Raw genomic sequence first — 18,382 nt, 5'->3', positions numbered from 1 at the left:
CAAAATTGTAAACAATTATGGATATACAAAGAATTAAGCTTTCATAAAATGTATGCATAAAATTGCGTAAGTTTTTATAAAAAGTTTCACTTAATTTTTAATTTTTTTCATAATTTTTCAAATTCAACAATAGCTAATTTAATTTTTTTCTATAAAAACCTATTCTTTATTGCACAGTGTTTTAAAGACAACTTTATATGGGAAAAGATGAGATATTAATTGTTAAAATCGGTTTATATTTGCAAAATTTATTAAACTTTTTTGAAAAAATTCGAAAAATTTACCTTGTAAATTGAAAATTTTAGATATTTTTTTTCTACTGAAAACGGTTTTTTAGAATTACTTCTGAATTTGAGGGTGTTTTTGAAATTTTTAGACACAATTTGTAGTGTACTCAGCAAGACCTATAACCCACGCTAGGCCGTTTTCCTAGTTTTTTTTTCATCGTAGCACCGTGTAATTATAAGTTATTGCGTTTGTAGGCAAATTATAAGAAATTAATTATAATTTTCAAATAGGTTCAATATTCAGTATCAGCTTCTAAGAACTAGTTCAAATCAAAATCACTGGTGAATGAAATATGTAGTTCTCGAAGAATTCATAATAAGGTGTGTTTCTTTCTGTAAAGCTTCTCTAGAAATTCTCAACTCAATTTCTCTTATAGAAAACAAATTACTTCACAGCTAAATGAAATGTTCTTTTTTAAATGTCAATGGACTACACCATTTCCAATTGTTTTTCAGAATTTTCTAATTGAATTTCAGAATATTTCAATTATATTTCAGAAGTTTCCATTTGTATTTCAGAAATTCCCAATTGTATTTCAGAAAATTGTAATAGTAATAATATCAATGGAAATTTCTGAAATCAAAATTTTTGAAAAACAATTAGAAACTTTTTAAGTATAAATTAAAAATTCTGAAATGTAATTGGAAATTTCTGAAATTCAATTGGAAATTTCTGAAATACAATTGGAAATCGTGTAGTACGTTCATAACAATGGCTTACCTACAATTTTGGACGAGTCTATTGGATTTTAAGAACAACCACTTTTGCTTAGAGCTTAAGTAAGCGGCGATAAATTTGTATGTCCTTATCAAATTTCCGAGAGGCGTCAAGGAGTAAATTATTGATTATTTTAATATCTGTCTTGTGGGTTTTTGACCAAATTTAAACCAAAACATTAATTACTGTCTACTAACATGCATTTGCATTAAAATTGCATTTTATCTTAACAATTAGTTCTAATGTTATAAAATTAAAGAGCACTAGTGAATGCGGCCATTAGTTCTCAACGTTTTTGCTACTTAGCATGAAAACTACAAAGATATTTACTTCGAATACAAAATAAACAAAATAAAGTTAGCAAACATGCAAATTGTTTTAGTAAAAAATACATATAAAACAAAAAAAAGAAAATAAATAAAAAATGAATTTACTGTGACAGCAAAAAATCTCTAAACAATAGAACCTTTGTCAAATGAAAAAAGAAAACAAAAACAAAAGGTTTAGCTTTTTTTAACCCATTAATGTCAAAGCCATTGACCACTGGTTTGGAATCATCATCATCCATGAATAAAAATGCAAACAAAGTCAGAAAACATGTTTACAAATTCAAATATACATTTACATACATATATAATGGTATTAGAATGTGAGAATGTGTGTGTTTGAACACATTGAAAAGTACTTAAACATGTTAGAAACTCCTATTCAAATGTTGTAAACAGCTTCGTCCCACCTTTTAATATAAAAATGACTAAATGTTACCAAAGCCAGTAATATGTACTATGTGCCTTTATTAAAACAAGCTTTACACAAACATATCTGTTTCTCCCAGCAAAAACATGGTACTGATTAACATCATTTTCAATGACTACTTCTAAGTAATGCAAACAGTATGCATTACTTAGAAGTAGTCGAATAATGACTTATTAATTAGCTGCTTATTTACTAATTATTTAGCATGAACTCATTCCGTTTTCGCTGATAATGGCTTCCGAGTTACTAAAGTCGTTACATGTAACTAGTTTTTGTGATATCCAAGTAATAAGCATCAGTGTTAACAACTTGCCTTCAATGACATCACCGTTTTAATAAAATTACTTAAAATGTTGTTGTAAAGTGTAAAAATATTAGCATTTCCACTCATTACTTGGCAATAAGCAACACTTATTGGACATTTTGAGATATTTAGTTTGAAAAATTATATGTTTTTATTTATATTCATTATCATATTATTCCATTTACTCATGGCTATAATAAATGATCTATTTGTTACTAATGTGGTTTAATATTTTAAATATAAAATATGCATTTAATTTCAAATTAGTGATCTCAATTGATTTTTAATGCAACCGCAACGGTGAACAGTACTTACATAGGTGTCGACAACCGCTACAACAGCTGATCATATATGTATCTACATTAGAATGGTAAACGTATGTAAAATAACACAGCAAACCCCCCAAAAAAAAGATCGGTCATGCCCAACCATATAACACTGAGTAACAGGAAGGCATTTGTACCAAATTTGATAGAAATATCTTCAAAATTGCGACATGTACTTTGCGCACAAGGTTTATATGGACAGCCAGCCAGACGGATGGATGGATATCATTCAATAGACTCAGAAAATGAGTCGATCGATACACCTTAAGGTGGGTGTTAGACTAAAATTTGTCGGCGTTACAAACATCACCATAAACGTGTTATACCCTCCCCTTTTATGGTGGTGTATGGTATAAAAAGTTCCGCTGAAGACAGCTATTGCTTGCCCAAGCTTATGGTGAATCTGTTAAATCAGTTTCAAAGTGAGAAGTGGTGATATTGACAAAGATCGCCCAGGTCGCCAAAAAAGTTTGAAGACCAAGATTTAGAGGCATTACACCATGAATATTGTTGTCAAACTCAACAAGAGCAAGAGCAAAATCATTGGGAGCTACTAAAGCAGCAATTTCAAAAGTTTTAGAGCAGCAGAATTCATGCAAAAGCAGGAAAATTGGTTACCATACGAATTGAAGCCGAGAGATCTTGAAACAAAAGATGCCTGAACGCTACAAAAGAAAATCATTTTAGCACCGACTCATTATTTGAGATGGGTCCGTTACGATAACCCGGAGTGTAAGAGATCGTACGTGAAGTCCGGCCAACCAGACGAATCGACACCAATGCCAATTATCGACGACGCTAAGGTAATGCTCTGTATTTCGTGGGACTGAAGGGTCCTATCTATTATAAGCTGCTGAAATCTGACCATACCATAACATGGAATCTGTATCAAACGCAAATGATTCGTTTGAAGTGAGCATTGGTAGAAAAACGCCCAGAAGTAGTTGGGAAGTTTTGCCTTACCCGCTTTATAGTCCAGATAGTGCCCCATCCGAATACTATTTGTTTCGATTGATACAGAACGCTCTCTCTGAGATACGCTTCACTTTGGAACAGATTAACCGATATTGACTTGTTTCGTTCTTGCCTCAAAAGATGATCAGTTCTTTTGGCTCGGAATTCATATATTGTCATAACGAGCAATGGCCACCACCATAGACAACAACTAGATATGTATCTGAAAGCCAAAAACCTAAGTCTGTTGTCAAAAACCTAATGAGAATGTATTGCATGTATTTTGTTTTTGTATATGTGTGAAAAGAGAGTAATATTTTCCTCTCTCCTTCCGTTCTATGCGTTTATTCTATGGCCACTACTTTGAAAAAATTCATATTGTAATAAAAGCAAAAAATCAATAATTAAAATGCAAACATTTGCCGAAATTTGAAATTTTTTTTATTTGTAGTACAATGTCAAAAATTTCATAAATATTTCCAGTTTCAAGATGGTTCATCGCAATTCTTGTTCTATTGGTCATTCCAAGAAACTTTGCCGAAGAAAAACCATAGCTCAAAAACGAAAAATTTTTCAAAATAAAAAAAAATATTTCCGCTTTCAAAATGTGTATGTGGGAGTTTTAATTTTGAGTGCCACCAGATGGCGCTTTCGAAATGTTTTTTAATTTGATCGCCTCTTTTTGGGGAAAATTTACGAAATTGTAGTGAAAATTTCTCATAATGAAATCCGGGGCTCGAAATTAAGTTTTGATCCCCTACAATTTAAACCCACCCTAGTATACATACATATACATAACTTTAACCATGATGGTCAAAACAAAAAAAATTAAAACAAAATTAAAGATCATAGCGTTAATTCTTTTTCAAAATTCCATATTTGGTATAACTGTTTTTTTTTGCAGCTAATATAGTGTTAAAATATTTATTTACGTTTCATTATAATCTGTTTATAATACCATTAATGGATATTTGTAATTTATACATTTAAATTCACAACCGGTTATAAAAAAATTTTAAGAATTGTTGTTTCTTAAAAATGTATTAATAATTTTTTTTGCATTTAAATTCTGTTTAAAACGAATAGTATTTATGTATGAATAAACTGTTTAAATAAGTACGTTTATGTACATTGCATAGTAATTAATAATATAACTTCACTTTTTTAAAGCTTGACCTTCAAAAATTACTAGTTTTTTTTTCAATAAAAAAATATGCACAAAATCTCAATAATGTTAATTGATTAATTGAGCAGTCGAATAGTTTAAATATATACAGGTTTTGCAGTTAAAATGTAGGCTAAATATTGAAGGAAATATTTAAAATTTCGCGGGTTCTTAAATGTACATATATCTGAATTGACAGGTTTTTTTGTGCAGTTTTTTATTTGGTGTTAATTTATAAAATCTGAATTGTTTGTAAATTAAACGTGATTTTATTAGCTATTCTGTTAAAAACACTGGGCTACAAAATAAAAAAAAATAATATATTGTCCAATTGCATTAGTGTAGGCCTAGGTGACTAATTCAACAGCCTGATTTTAAATATTTTATTTTTATAAAGAGGGTCTGAAATTTGAATCATTTTTAGAAACACAAATATTTTTGATTTGCTATTTGGCTTCCTAATTTTTACCATTCAAATAATAATTCAATAACTTGTCAAAATTCAATAATGTTTATACTTTTATTAAAATATGAAAGAAGTGTCACTAATTTAAATCTGGCAAAATTGTATTCGACAGAGAACTTTTCCAAATCAGAATATATGTATATACTCAAGTATTATTGTCATTGTCATCATGAATATCAATGAAGTTTTAATTTATACATATTAATAATTACATTAAGAACTTAAAATTTCAATTTGTATTAAATCAACCTGCTAGAAAAGTATTTTTTTTTTGTTTTTTCTCACGGAATAAAAAGTTTTAGCTGCGATAACCGAATTTATTACTAATCATATAATTCAGTCTAAATAACTAAATGTTGCTGTTGTGAAAAAATCTATGGATTTACGATAGATGGTGTACCTTTTGAACGCCATTTTTGTTTTTAATAACTTATATGTCCTTTATTCACACTTAGTTACATTATAATGTAAACAACAAAGTTATTTTTTGCTATGAAAATGAAGATTATTGTAAAACTCAACAAGAGCTAACAAAATCATTGGGAGCTACTAAAGCAGCAATTTCAAAACGTTTGCGAGCAGCAGGATTCAAGACAAGAGGCCTTGAAAGACGATTTTGCATGTCCGAAATAATGTTTGAACTGAATCATTATTTGCTATGAAAAAATGATTCATTACGATAACCCGAAGTGTAAGAGATCGTATGTGAAACTCAGCCAACCAGCCGAATCGACACCAATGACAAATATCCATGGCGCTAAGGAAATTCTCTGTATTTGGTAGGACCAAAATGATGCTATATATTATGAGCTGCTGAAATCTGGCCAAATCATCGCAGATAACCTGTACCGAATACAACTGATTCACTTGAAGCGAGCATTGGCCGAAGAACGCCCAGAATATGCGGCCCGACATGAAACTGTAATATTCCATCATGACAAACTCGGCCACATGCTACTCACGCAAAGTTTTGAGAATGTCACTATTATAGTTCTCCAGATATTCTATAATAATTATTTATTTCATATGGGTGCCCCTCTCATATCCCTCCGATTCCCTTAATTAATGTCCACTAATAATACAGACGCCCACTAAGAGAGCTATTCGGACAAAGTTTGAAGAATCTCGTAATTATATTTCTCAAGATATTTAGAAAAAACTATTTACTTTGTATGATATCCGATCCTTTTCACTTCTGGTTAAAGTTCATGCCGTAATATGAAATTGATTCATAGGTGCCACGCCCTCAAATCCAGCTAAACTTAGTATACTGATATGAAAATGATTCATCCAAAGTTCAAATACTTTTACGATTATAGTTCTTTAGATATTCGTAAAATGAAGTGGATGGGTAGTTTTCCCCCTTTATATTCCAGACATTGGCCCGTCCGACTACTATTTGTTTCGACCGAAGCATAACGCTCTCTCTGAGATACGCTTCACTTTGGAACAGAGTATCCGATATTGGCTTGATTTGTTCTTGGCCTTAAGAGATGAGCAGTTATTTTGGCTCGTAATCCATATGTTGCCAGAAAAATGGGTAAAGATCATAGTTAACTTTATTTTGAACTGGTTCAAAATAAAAGCTACAAAGTTGAATATGATAGTTACTTAATATGATAGTTTTTACTTTCCAATAGATGATTTAATATATTTCGATCTTATTTCATTCCGAATCCAGAATGTTATTAGCAGTTCAAACCGATGAACAAAACTAGAATACATCTGGATATTGAACTGGTTGATACTGAAGATATTTACCGATTGGATATGATAAAAATGTAACGGATATGCTAAAGAAATTGTGGCTTAATTCGGTAGGGCTATTTTATTGTTAACTGCATTTGCTGTTATTTATAATGGTAATTTCGGTCTGTCTTAAATTATTAATAAAATTAGAAATATTTAAAATAAGTTAAAACCCTTACTTTAATACATTTTAACTACTATAAGGTTTTAATAAACTCAACCACAGAAAACATAAATTGGTATTTTCATTATCTAGAATTGAAGGACTCAATAAAACGACTTCAAAGTATTACAAAATTGTAAAAATATATGTTTTTCAATTATTTATAGAATAACGTAACGGTATTTTAGCTGAAACGGTAGTCGAGCTGAAAGCGTATTTTTGGGGTAACGGTAGCTTAGCGTTAACGGTGTAGAAACTTGTTTGCAGAAGTATGATGAACTAAATATGAATAGAATTTTATTAGTTGTGGTGAGAGGAAAAAGAAATGAAAATAATTATGACTCCAAGTTCATAAAGTTTTTAATTTCCCATTTGGAAAATTTAGAATAAAATATTCTTAAATTTCACTAGTATTTAATTTTTTAATGTACATTGTATAAAATTAGAAATGGATGAGCTTTAATTATTCATGAAAACTAAAGATTCGCATAATTGTCCCAATATTATACGAAATAAGCTTCACCAATATTTTCACCAAATATTTATTTGATTTATGTCAGGAAGGTAAGAGGAAATTATGAATTTCAGAATTCTTGAAGCTCCCCGAAATCAACTTTAGATCTTAATGGAGCCAGATTTTTTTTATAATAATAAACTCCTACTTAAGTATTTTTTAAGAGATTCTTTTAATTTAACATTTTTTTCAAATCACTGTTATTCAAATTTATAAGTTTTTTAACCTTTCTCGATATAAAGTTATGCATTTTTGATTTGTTTTACCTGGCTCTGTGTTAACACTAGTGTAAACATTTTTATTCGACATTTCTATTGTATCGAATTTTATTATTTTAGAATATTAATAATGCATAGAATTATGCTTATTTTAATATTAAAATATTATTCAAATATTTAAACCACTTTTTTTTATCCGCTCGTATTTTAGTAACGTAATTTTAACATCTTGTTCGTTCTTCTAACCGTAATGAACTGATTTAATACAACAGTGTGGATGGATACAACAAACGCAACAACATTGTCAAATCCAACAGATACTCTGGACAGCATACATACTCTGCTTATTTGTTGTTGTAGCTTTTTGTCTACTTTTTGTTGTTGCTGTTGTATCTCAGCATACTTTTTATATGAATTGTTCGTTTGTACATAAGTATCTATGTGTTTTTTAATGTATTTTATACTTCCAACATTATAAAGCTGCATATCACAACATAATTACTACATACATATTTAGAAGTTATGAAAAAACAGCATTATACAGTAATATAAATTGAAATAAAAAACCTTACATAAAAAAAATTGTTTGAAGAAATTAACGCTTTTCATTTTTGCGTTACATTGCAAGCAAGTACATTGTATCTAACAAATAATAATGGACCTTTTTTTAATGCTGTCGCCGTAGTTGCTGTTGTAATTGTTGTCTAGTTATGAGCAAAGATTGAGTTTTAATAAGCACCAAAATGGAAAAAAAAGAAAAGTTAATAAAATATCGACAATTTGATTACATTTAAAATTCGTTTGAACTTTGCTAATTTAATAATGAATATGATGCTAAAGCATTTAGTACAGAAAATAATAATTTCATGCATACGTTTTTTTTTGAGGCAATAATTAAAAAATAACGAAATTGTGTTTGCCACTTACATAGATACATTCACACTATTGTACTTGGTACTTGGTTTTGGTTATAATTCTACAAAACGTAGTTAAAATTTGTAGCTGTTTCTCAAATATATCTTTAAATGCTGCAAATATACAAATATCATATTTTACCGCAGCCAGTAGCTCAATTTCAATTGATATGCATTCAAGGTTAGAAATTGAAAGGTATATGGGTAATGTTCCATAAAGTTTTTTTTTGTAACGGTATTTTTCAATTCTGTGTTGATATTTAAAGGGAATTAATAGGGGTTTCTAATTTTCGGGTATTATTTAATCACTTTGATAATCCCTCTAAAATATGAAAACATTTTGAAAATAACCGACATAGAAATTTCTAAAATCTTTTATTTTTCAATAAAAAAAACAATTAAGAAAGTATGGTCGGTCAAGCCCGACTATATAATACCCTACACCAAGTAAAAGAGAAAAAACATTTTTCTTTTAAAATTTCAATAATTTATATTTTTGAGTGATTTTCGGAAGTGGGCCTTATATGGGAGCTATGATCAGTTATGGATCGATCACCATGAAATTAGGTCGTGTGATTTATGTCTATATGAAAGTTATTTATGTTGAATTTTGTGTGTATACCAACATTTTTAAGCGATTTATGCACGTTAAAGTTATTTTCGGAAGCGGGTCTATATGGGAGCTATGACTAATTATGGACCGATCGTAACAAAATTTGGTGACATGAATTTTGTATATATAAAACTTATTTGGAGCGAAATTTGTGTAGATACATATATGAATTAAACATTTATGATCGATAAAGTCCAATTTCGAAAAGACATTTGTATGGGGGCTAGGTGAAATAGTGGACCGATTTCAGCCAGTTTCAATAGGCTTGGTCTTTGCGACTCAGAATGTTCTAAGTCGATCGGTATACTTTAAGGTGGGTGTTAGACTAATATTTTTGGGCATTACAAACATCTGCACAAACGCATTATACCCGCATTATACTATTAAAAACATTTTCTTAATAGTACTTCTCTGACAAAATATATATGTATATAAGGGTATTTACATAATAAAAAATATTAAATTTATCAAAGTAAAAGTTATTTCATTAAGCGCTTCCTGTCTTTCAAAAATATGCCTCTATTGGTAGCCGGAATTCCCTATTGGAAAACCCTTTAGTCAAGTAAACCAACTTTTGAAATCGATGTCTTCCGATCGGGATGAAATTTGCATCAAGGTTAGTTTTATTGGATAGTAATTCAGATACAACAAGATCGGTCGAGAACTCTCGGAGTTAGAGGTGGTCAAAACTTGACATTTTGGCCAAGCAGGTGTTTTTTCTTATCCATGTAAGATGTAAGCATTATATATAAGTATTTTATATTATTGAAAACTTTAGAACTTGAGGATTAACATTTTAAAAAAAAATATTTGTCTGTCTTAATTAAAAAAAAAAATTATTGCGGAATTTCGGTTTTTTATTTTATTCAATAAGCTAAACCGTATTGATTTGAAATTGATCTGTATATTTAGACAAAAATTATGAAATTGGAGAATTCCCCAGCGGTAAAAATACACATTACGTAAGCGCTTATCTAAGCAATATTTCGTAGCAGTCATTGGTGATTCTTTCGCTTATTTTCCCACTTAGATTTAACATAAAAGTGTCATAGGCTGTATAATCGGTGTGCTCTCACTTAGAGTGTAAGCCAAAATATCAGTAGGTGTCACTACTATTTAATTTACATTAAAAGCGGAGTTCTAAGCGAACTTGATGATACGCCCATAAAGACTTGCAAATTAAAATGTAATAAATGTAGATTACAATCCTATATGCATTTGCAAGTTAAGGAATAGTACCATGCATACTGATTTCGTAATTGAAGGAATACTTTTGTATATTTTCATATATAAATTTCTGGAGAAAAAGCCTTAAATTTTCATTTAATTTATTTATAATTTTTACGGCACTAAAATCAACACCTTCACTTACAACATGAATATAAATTTTATCGATTTTGTTTTTCATGTATAAACAAGAAAGAAACGGTAGTTTATTTATTTATAGTGAAAAATAAAAAACAAAAAAAAAAATAAATAGCTGCTGACTATCCGCTTAAATCGTAATCGAAGTTATAATTAGTACATGATGTGTTGGATTACGCACAGATTATACTCTAAGTACTTAGATTGATCGCTTAGAATATCATCCTGACGTTATCGATTATTATCTAGGTACTTTGTTTCATTTACCGCTGGGTCGTTATAAAATGTTTGACGTCAGTATGCTTTTGAATCAAATTGTATCGAACCAGTTTGGGAGAGATTTTATAAAAATTTTAATGTCTTACATTGACATTGTCACTTTCAGATCTAGTTACTGTATAAAAGTATTGCAATCGTATTTTATACCCTCCACCTTCGTGTCATTCCGTTTGTAATTTCCACAATATAATTTTCCGATCCTATAAAGAATATATATTCTGGATGCTTATGGATAGCGGAGTCGATTAAGCCATGTCCGTCTGTCTGTCTATTGAAATCAATTTTCTGAAGACCCCAGATATCTTCGGAATCCAAATCTTCCATCATTCTGTCAGACATGCTTTCGAGAAGTTTCCTATTTAAAATCAGCAAAATCGGTCCACAAATGGCTGAGATATGAGGAAAAAACCAGGACAACCTCTATTATTGACCTATAGCTGGATTACTAAGTCATTAATATAGACAATATGGATGTTAAAGACCATAGTAAGTTGGACCTACAATGGGTCGAAATCGGAAAAAAATATTATTTAAATCGAATTTTTTTTTACCAAAAAAAATTTTAAAAACCCAAAAAAAATTTTTAATTTAAAAATATAAAATTTAAAAAATAAAAATTTTAAAATAACAATTCGAAATTTTTTTTTTCCAAAAAATTAAAAAAACAACTTTTGAAAAAAAATAAATTTTATTTACTTAAAAATATTTCAAATTTGTATTTTGAAGTATAATTTGGTGAAGGGTATAAAAGATTCAGCACAGGCGAATATAGCTATAATAGCAATTATTAGAATTAATTCCTAGAAATATTGGAATTTTTTATCGAATCGTTGAATATACAAGTAAAAGAGTTCTGTTCAAAAAGTTGTTGCAAACACCTACAACCCAATTTCAATTATGTGCAGACAGTGATGGAAAATTAAAAGTGTTTTCAGTATTTTTTCCAACCTAAAATTTAAAATTTTTATTTATTTTCAAATTAGCGTAGTATAGTAGCGTAGTATTAAAAATCATATGTTATACTGAAGATGTTCTGGAGAAAATACTGTTATATTGAAGATTTTCAATAGAAAATACATACTATTAATCACAAGATTTTTTAAAGTCAATACTGTTATATACAAGATTTTCTATAGAAAATACTGTTATACACAACATTTTCTATAGGAAATACTGAGTTTCTATATGAAATACTATCATTATGCACAAGATTTGCTATAGAAAATAATGTTATTCAAAAGAGTTTCTATAGAAAATACTGTTATACACAAGATTTTCTATGGAAAATAATGTTATACTGAAGATTTTCTTTATAAAATACTGTTAAACGTAAAGTTTTTATAGAAAACTATATGATTTTCTATAGAAAATAGTTGACGTATTGAGTCTATGGGAATTTTTATATTAGTCTAAAATAATGAAAATTGTTTGCAAGTATCAAAAGAGTCTCGGGGGTACTTATCTTATCGGCTGTGCCGAATCTTATATACCCTTCACCAAATTATACTTCAAAATAAAAATTTTAAATATTTTTAGATAAACAAAATTTATTTTATTTTTCCAAAGTTGTTTTTTTAAATTTTTGCAAAAAAAAAAATTTCAAATTATTATTTTAATTTTTTAAATTTTTTTAAATTTAATTTAAATTTTTTTTAAATATATGGTCTTATATATGTCGTTGCAAAGGTCTTTGAAATATCTATCATTAGATATCAATAGCGTCTATATTAATGACTTAGTAATCCAGATATAGGTCAAAAATCGAGGTTGTCCTGGTTTTTTGCTATCTCAGCCATTTGTGGACCGATTTTGCTGATTTAAATAGGAAACTTCTCAACAGCATGTCTGACAGAATTATTGAAGATTTGGATCTGGAAGATATCTGGGGTCTTCAGAAAATTGATTTCAACAGACAGACAGACGGACATGGCTTAATCGACTCCGCTATCTATAATGATCCAGAATATATATACTTTATTGGGTCGGAAAATTATATTTTGGAAATTACAAACGGAATGACAAACTTATATATACCTTTCTCACGAAGGTGAAGGGTATAAAAAGTACGATAGTATCAACTTTCCAATTCATGAGTGATGAGGTTCTAATTCGTTCATGACAAAACAGTTCGAAGGAATTAATTCTTAATCTAATTCCAATTCAACAATTCATTTCATAAAAGAATTCATTACGAATATGTACATTCATAGTCTAACTTCTTTAGTACTTAATATGTATTGAATTCATTCCTTTGAGAATTCATTATTTACAAAGTTAATAACTTATTTAATCATTAAAATTTTCAATTAATTTGGAGTCGATATGAATTAACAAAAATTTTACCAGTCAAAGATTGAATGAATTTTGTTATGAATTAATTCAACATAGAATAAAGCTTAATAATTTGTTTATTAAATGAATTAATTCAACATAGAATAAAGCTTAATAATTTGTTTATTAAAAGAATTTTTTAATTGATTTAATTAATTCGCAGCTCTGGCACATAGTTTACAAATTAAAACAGTCACATCATATTTATTTTAATTTGCGCAACCAGAAAAATATAACTTTTGTAATTTACATTTGATAGAAAACATTTAATACTGTCATTTATTATCTCAATGCAACTCGTACATCTTTTACATATTTACTATGAAATATATTCATATATAACCCATTATTATTTATACTATAAACTATGTATTTATATATGTACATATGCAAATATTCCTGTAATATATCATTGTAATTAAAACCACTTTATTTACCTTGAAATTCCAAAAATAATTAAATACTATTCCCAAATCATACTCAATTGGTAGTTACACTTTTATAATACGGTTGTTCGTAGAACTTTTTTTTTTAAATAAAATTTTAGAAACTATATAAAATGCGTATAAATCTCAAAATATTGCACATTGAGTAGAAAATTATGAGGAACAATACAACTTAAATACAATTTTATTTTAGATTTTTTTCCAAACAAAAAAACTTTAACACCAAGTTGAAACTAAGACTTTTATTAAACTTTTTTTTTTAATTTAATTTTAAAATTTTTCTATTTAAAAGAAAATGTTTTTAAAACAACGGTAACTGTTAAACGAATGTGAATTTCCACAGAAGGACAAGGCTTTTTATACCATTTTTCCTCAGCAAAGTGGTAAAAAAATGTGCAACATGACAAATTTTCAATAGGAAATCAAGTGGCTTGTAACGCGTGCGCCATGCCCAGCAAGTGGTTGGTTGGTGGTATAAAGAATGAACAAAGTTGTCTAACAGGTGCTACGAATGTAGAACAATTGTAAAGTGCTGCTACTGTTTTATTAAATGTGTGTGTGTTTTTTTTGTTGTTGTCATAACAGTACATATTGTCTGTAAATAAGCTTTAAGCTTTTTTACTATGTTATTTAACATTTAATACGTAATAAATATTTGAACTTTAAAAAACTCTGCTCTGTGGGTCATTCCAAAAGTAATTCGTTTCTATAATTTAAATTTAGGTCTTTTTAATTTAATGAAATTTTATTTTTTTATTATAAGCTCAGGTCCAATGTCTGTTTGTTGCTTAAGGAGGCTAAACTGATATACATATATAGATTTTCACAGTATATTTCACTATACCTTGAACCTTCTTTAAATTTAAAGTGGGCGTGGCACCTTTTATACAAAGTAAATAAATATTATATCATGATTCATTTCGCTAACATTATGCATAGCACAGTGGGTGAATTTCAAAAAGAAGTAGAAATAAATCTGATAAACTTTTTCGAAATTCGAACCTTTTAGGGGAGAAAATGGGTAGAAACTGTATTTTGGTACTTTTTTGGCACCCCGTGTATCTTTTAAATCAATATACATAGAAATAAACTTCAAATCGTAGTATTTATAAATACAATTATTATTTATTATACTTATTCAAAAATAACAAATACAAGTTTACTTCTTTTTGGAAATTCGAAAAATTAAGGGGTAAACATTTGTATTTATTTTTGGTTCTTTTTACATAAAATAATGTTTTTCTATAAATTTACATATACATATAAATATTTTATTACTACAACAATGAAATTTATTTAAATATTGTATTCGAAATTATCAAGCCAATTTTGATAAAATTTTAAACATTGGTTCCTGCAGTCATACAAAAAATTACTAACAAAGTACTATTTGGAACTAGAGTTTGAAGTTGTAAATAAATACAACTAAAATAAATCTGTAATCAATCATTCCTTATACCAAAAATCGAGTTTTTTAGTATAAAAAACTCAAATATCTTAACTGCGATTTTAGAGAAAATAAGCTCAATTTGTGATAACTTAAAGTCGGTTTTAGTATAAAAAACTCAAATATTTTAAATCTTTGAACTGTTTTTGTAAGGAAAATACGCTCAATCTGTGATCACTCATATATTCGACCAAAAATCGATTTTTAGTATATAAAACTCAAATATCTTAAATAGTTGATAGATAACATAGAGAAAAGCAAAAGCGGAAACTAGAAAAAAAACTCAAACCTGAATTTTACTCAAAATAATCACACATACGAGTGTGGTTTATGTTTTCACATAGTTTTATTTACTAATACATTCTCATCACTTAGGTTTTTGACAACTGAATTAGGTCTTTGACAGAAGAGTTTCCGTTCGTTGATAACTTTGTAAATATTGAGATTTTAAGGAAAATAAGCTCAATACCAAAAATCGATTTTTAGTATAAAAAACTCAAATTTTTTAAATCGTTTGTAACTTCGTAAATACTGCTATTTTAGGAAAAATAAGCTCAATATGTGAGCAATCATCAAAAAATAGGGATTTACAATATTTGGCGAATCTTTTGAATTCGATATTTGTTTTTAATAAAATGACATTTGAAGGGTACATATCTGTCATTTATTCTCACTTAGTTATTGAACATTATAGTGTAATCAACACAATGTCGAATTTTGTACTAACGCACAGTGTGGTAGATCGCAAATCTAACTGGACAAAATTAATAAATCACGTTGGGTTAACTTCTCACTTATGAATCATATAAAAAATGAGTTCAAATATATAAACGATTATAAAAAAACAAACTTTTTTTTCGCAATGTATTTTGGGAGTTTTTACCCATTCTTCAAAAATTTTCTTTCGTGAAAAAGTAGAAGTCATACTGGAAAAGTGAAAAAATTTATGGCGGTCGCAAGAATGCGCAAGATGTTTTTGATTTACTTTGAAGTGAATACTTGAAAGATTAACTAAAATATAATTTTACACCAGAACTATGCGGAATAAACAGCTTTAATTCTACTTGAACAAAGGAAATATTTTATTTTTTCTTTGTGTAGGTCATACTGGAAAAGTGAAAAAAAATGTATGGCGGTCGCAAAAATGCGCAAGATGTTTTTGATTTACTTTAAAGTGAACACTTGACAGATTAACCCAAATATAGTTTTACAGCGGAATAAACAGCTTTAACTCTACTTGAAAAAAAAAGAAATATTTTATTTTTTCAAATTTCTGATCTTCTCACAAAGCTTAGTTTTTCCTAATCGGAGCTAAAAACCAAAAAAACAAAACATGAATTACAGTTCCCTATTGTATTGAGAAGCTCATTAAATGATCAGAAGGAATATTGCCAGACATTTATTTTTTAATTTTGTCCAGCTAGATTTGTGATTTACCACAGTGTGCAACGTCAAGTTTTGCTTGACTTCCTTAATTTGAAAAAAAGTACAGCTGAAGCACACCAATTGCTCACCAAAGCTTATGGTGAATATATTATATCGGTGTCAACGTGCGATAGATGGTTTGTTCGGTTCAAAAGTGGTGATTTTGACACGGAAGACAAAGGTCGCCCAGGTCAGCCAAAAAAGTTTGAAGACCAAGAATTGGAGGCATTACTCTATGATGATTGTTGTCAAACTCAACAAGAGCTTGCAAAATCATTGGGAGCTACTCAAGGAGCATGATTCATCCAAAAACAGGGAAATTGGATACCATACGAATTGAAGACCTGGAAATACGATTTTGCATGGCCGTAATGATGTTTGACCGCTATAAAAGAAAGTCATTTCTTGTGATGAAAAATGGATCCATTACGATAACCTGAAGCGTAACAGATCGTATGTGAAACACGACAAACCAGCGAATCGACAACAACGCCAAATATCCATGGTGCTAATATAATTCTCTGTATTTGGTGGGGACAAAAACATTCTATATATTATGAGCTGCTGAAATCTGACCAGACCATCACAGGGAACCTGTACCAAATGCAACTGACTTGTTTAAAGCATTGGCCGCAAAACGCCCAGAATATGCGGCCGGACATGAAACCGTAATAGTACACTATGACAACATTCGGCCACATGTTGGAATATCTGTTAAATAGTATTTAGAATGAAGTGGTTGGGAAGTTTTGCCTCGCCCGCTTTATAGTTCAGTCCGTGCCCTGTCCGACTACACCATTTTTAATTGAAATTGAGAACATTACATATGATATTGAGAAAATTCCAAATGAAATTGTGAATTTCCATTTTAGATTGAGAAAATCTCAATTGAAATTGAGAAAATTTCAAATTAAATTGAGAAATTCAAATTGAAATTTATGTGCTGTTTTTCTATAGCGAACGAGTGCTTTGAGTAGACGATTTACATGTATTTTGTTTTTATTACAATAACAAAACACATGTTAAATTTTCACTCAAAGTACTCGTTCGCTATAGAAAAACAGCACATTAATTTAGAATTTTCTCAATTTCATTTGGAATGTTCTCAATTTTAAATAGAATTTCTCAATATCATTTAGAATTGTCTCAATTTCAAATGGAAATTCTGAATTTCATTTGAAATTTTCTCAATTTCCAATGGAAATTCTCAATTTCAATTGGAATTTTCTCAATTTAAAATGGAAATTCTCAATTTCGTTTGGAATTTTCTCAATTTAAAGATGAAATTCGCAATTTTAATTGGAATTTTCTCAATTTAAAATGGAAATTCTCAATTTCATTTGGAATTTTCTTAATTTCAATGAAAAATGGTGTATTATTTGTTTCGATCGATGCAGAACGATCTCTCTGAGATCGCTTCGCTTTGGAACAGAGTATCCGATATTGGCTTGATTCGTTGTTGGCCTCAAAATATGAACAGTTCTTTCGATCGATGCAGAACGCTCTCTCGATACGCTTCACTTTGGAACAGAGTATCCGATATTGGTTCGTTCTTGGCCTCAAAATATGAATAGTTCTTTTGACTCAGAATATATATGTTGCCAGAAAGATGGGAAAAGTTCATAGCTAACAATAGCCAATACTTTGAATGAGTTTATATTGTACAAATGTTTCAATTATTAAACTTATCGACATAAAAGTTAGCTGATGTGCATCAGAATCAAACATAGGGAGAACTAATGGTACTTTTTCACTCTTCTAAGGTACTTTTATTTAATTGTTTAGCAAAAAGTCAATAGATGTCACTTAAAAATGTATAAACGACTTTAAAAAAGGTGGTTAGATAAGTGACCACTAAACGGCAAAGAGTTAATAGTTCTGAGTGATTTGTACTTTATTCTTCTTTACTGTCTAAAGATAAAGATCAGAACAATGGATTTTT

The 18,382-nt window shown here is 29.0% G+C and overlaps 1 protein-coding gene across 2 annotated transcripts in view; it reads right to left on the bottom strand.

The window, feature by feature from the left end:
• The window catches only part of DAT (Sodium-dependent dopamine transporter), a 37,262-nt gene extending 23,233 nt beyond the window's left edge, over positions 1 to 14,029 (bottom strand). The window contains exon 1 of one of the 2 annotated variants that reach the window (XM_065513616.1): positions 13,560 to 14,029. Coding sequence is in view for 1 of the 2 variants with exons in the window: in XM_065513615.1 (XP_065369687.1) it covers positions 7,669 to 7,711 (43 nt within the window). In the remaining variant the exon portion in view is untranslated. Of the gene's footprint in view, positions 1 to 7,668; positions 7,830 to 13,559 lie in introns of those variants that run through there. The other variant, XM_065513615.1, reaches the window with a different exon arrangement.
• Positions 14,030 to 18,382: the final 4,353 nt, after the last annotated feature.

Source organism: Calliphora vicina, chromosome 5 (assembly GCF_958450345.1).
Source record: "Calliphora vicina chromosome 5, idCalVici1.1, whole genome shotgun sequence".
Taxonomy (NCBI): domain Eukaryota; kingdom Metazoa; phylum Arthropoda; class Insecta; order Diptera; family Calliphoridae; genus Calliphora; species Calliphora vicina.
The sequence above is the reverse complement of the archived record's forward strand: the minus strand, read 5'-3'. Positions and strand labels throughout refer to the sequence as shown.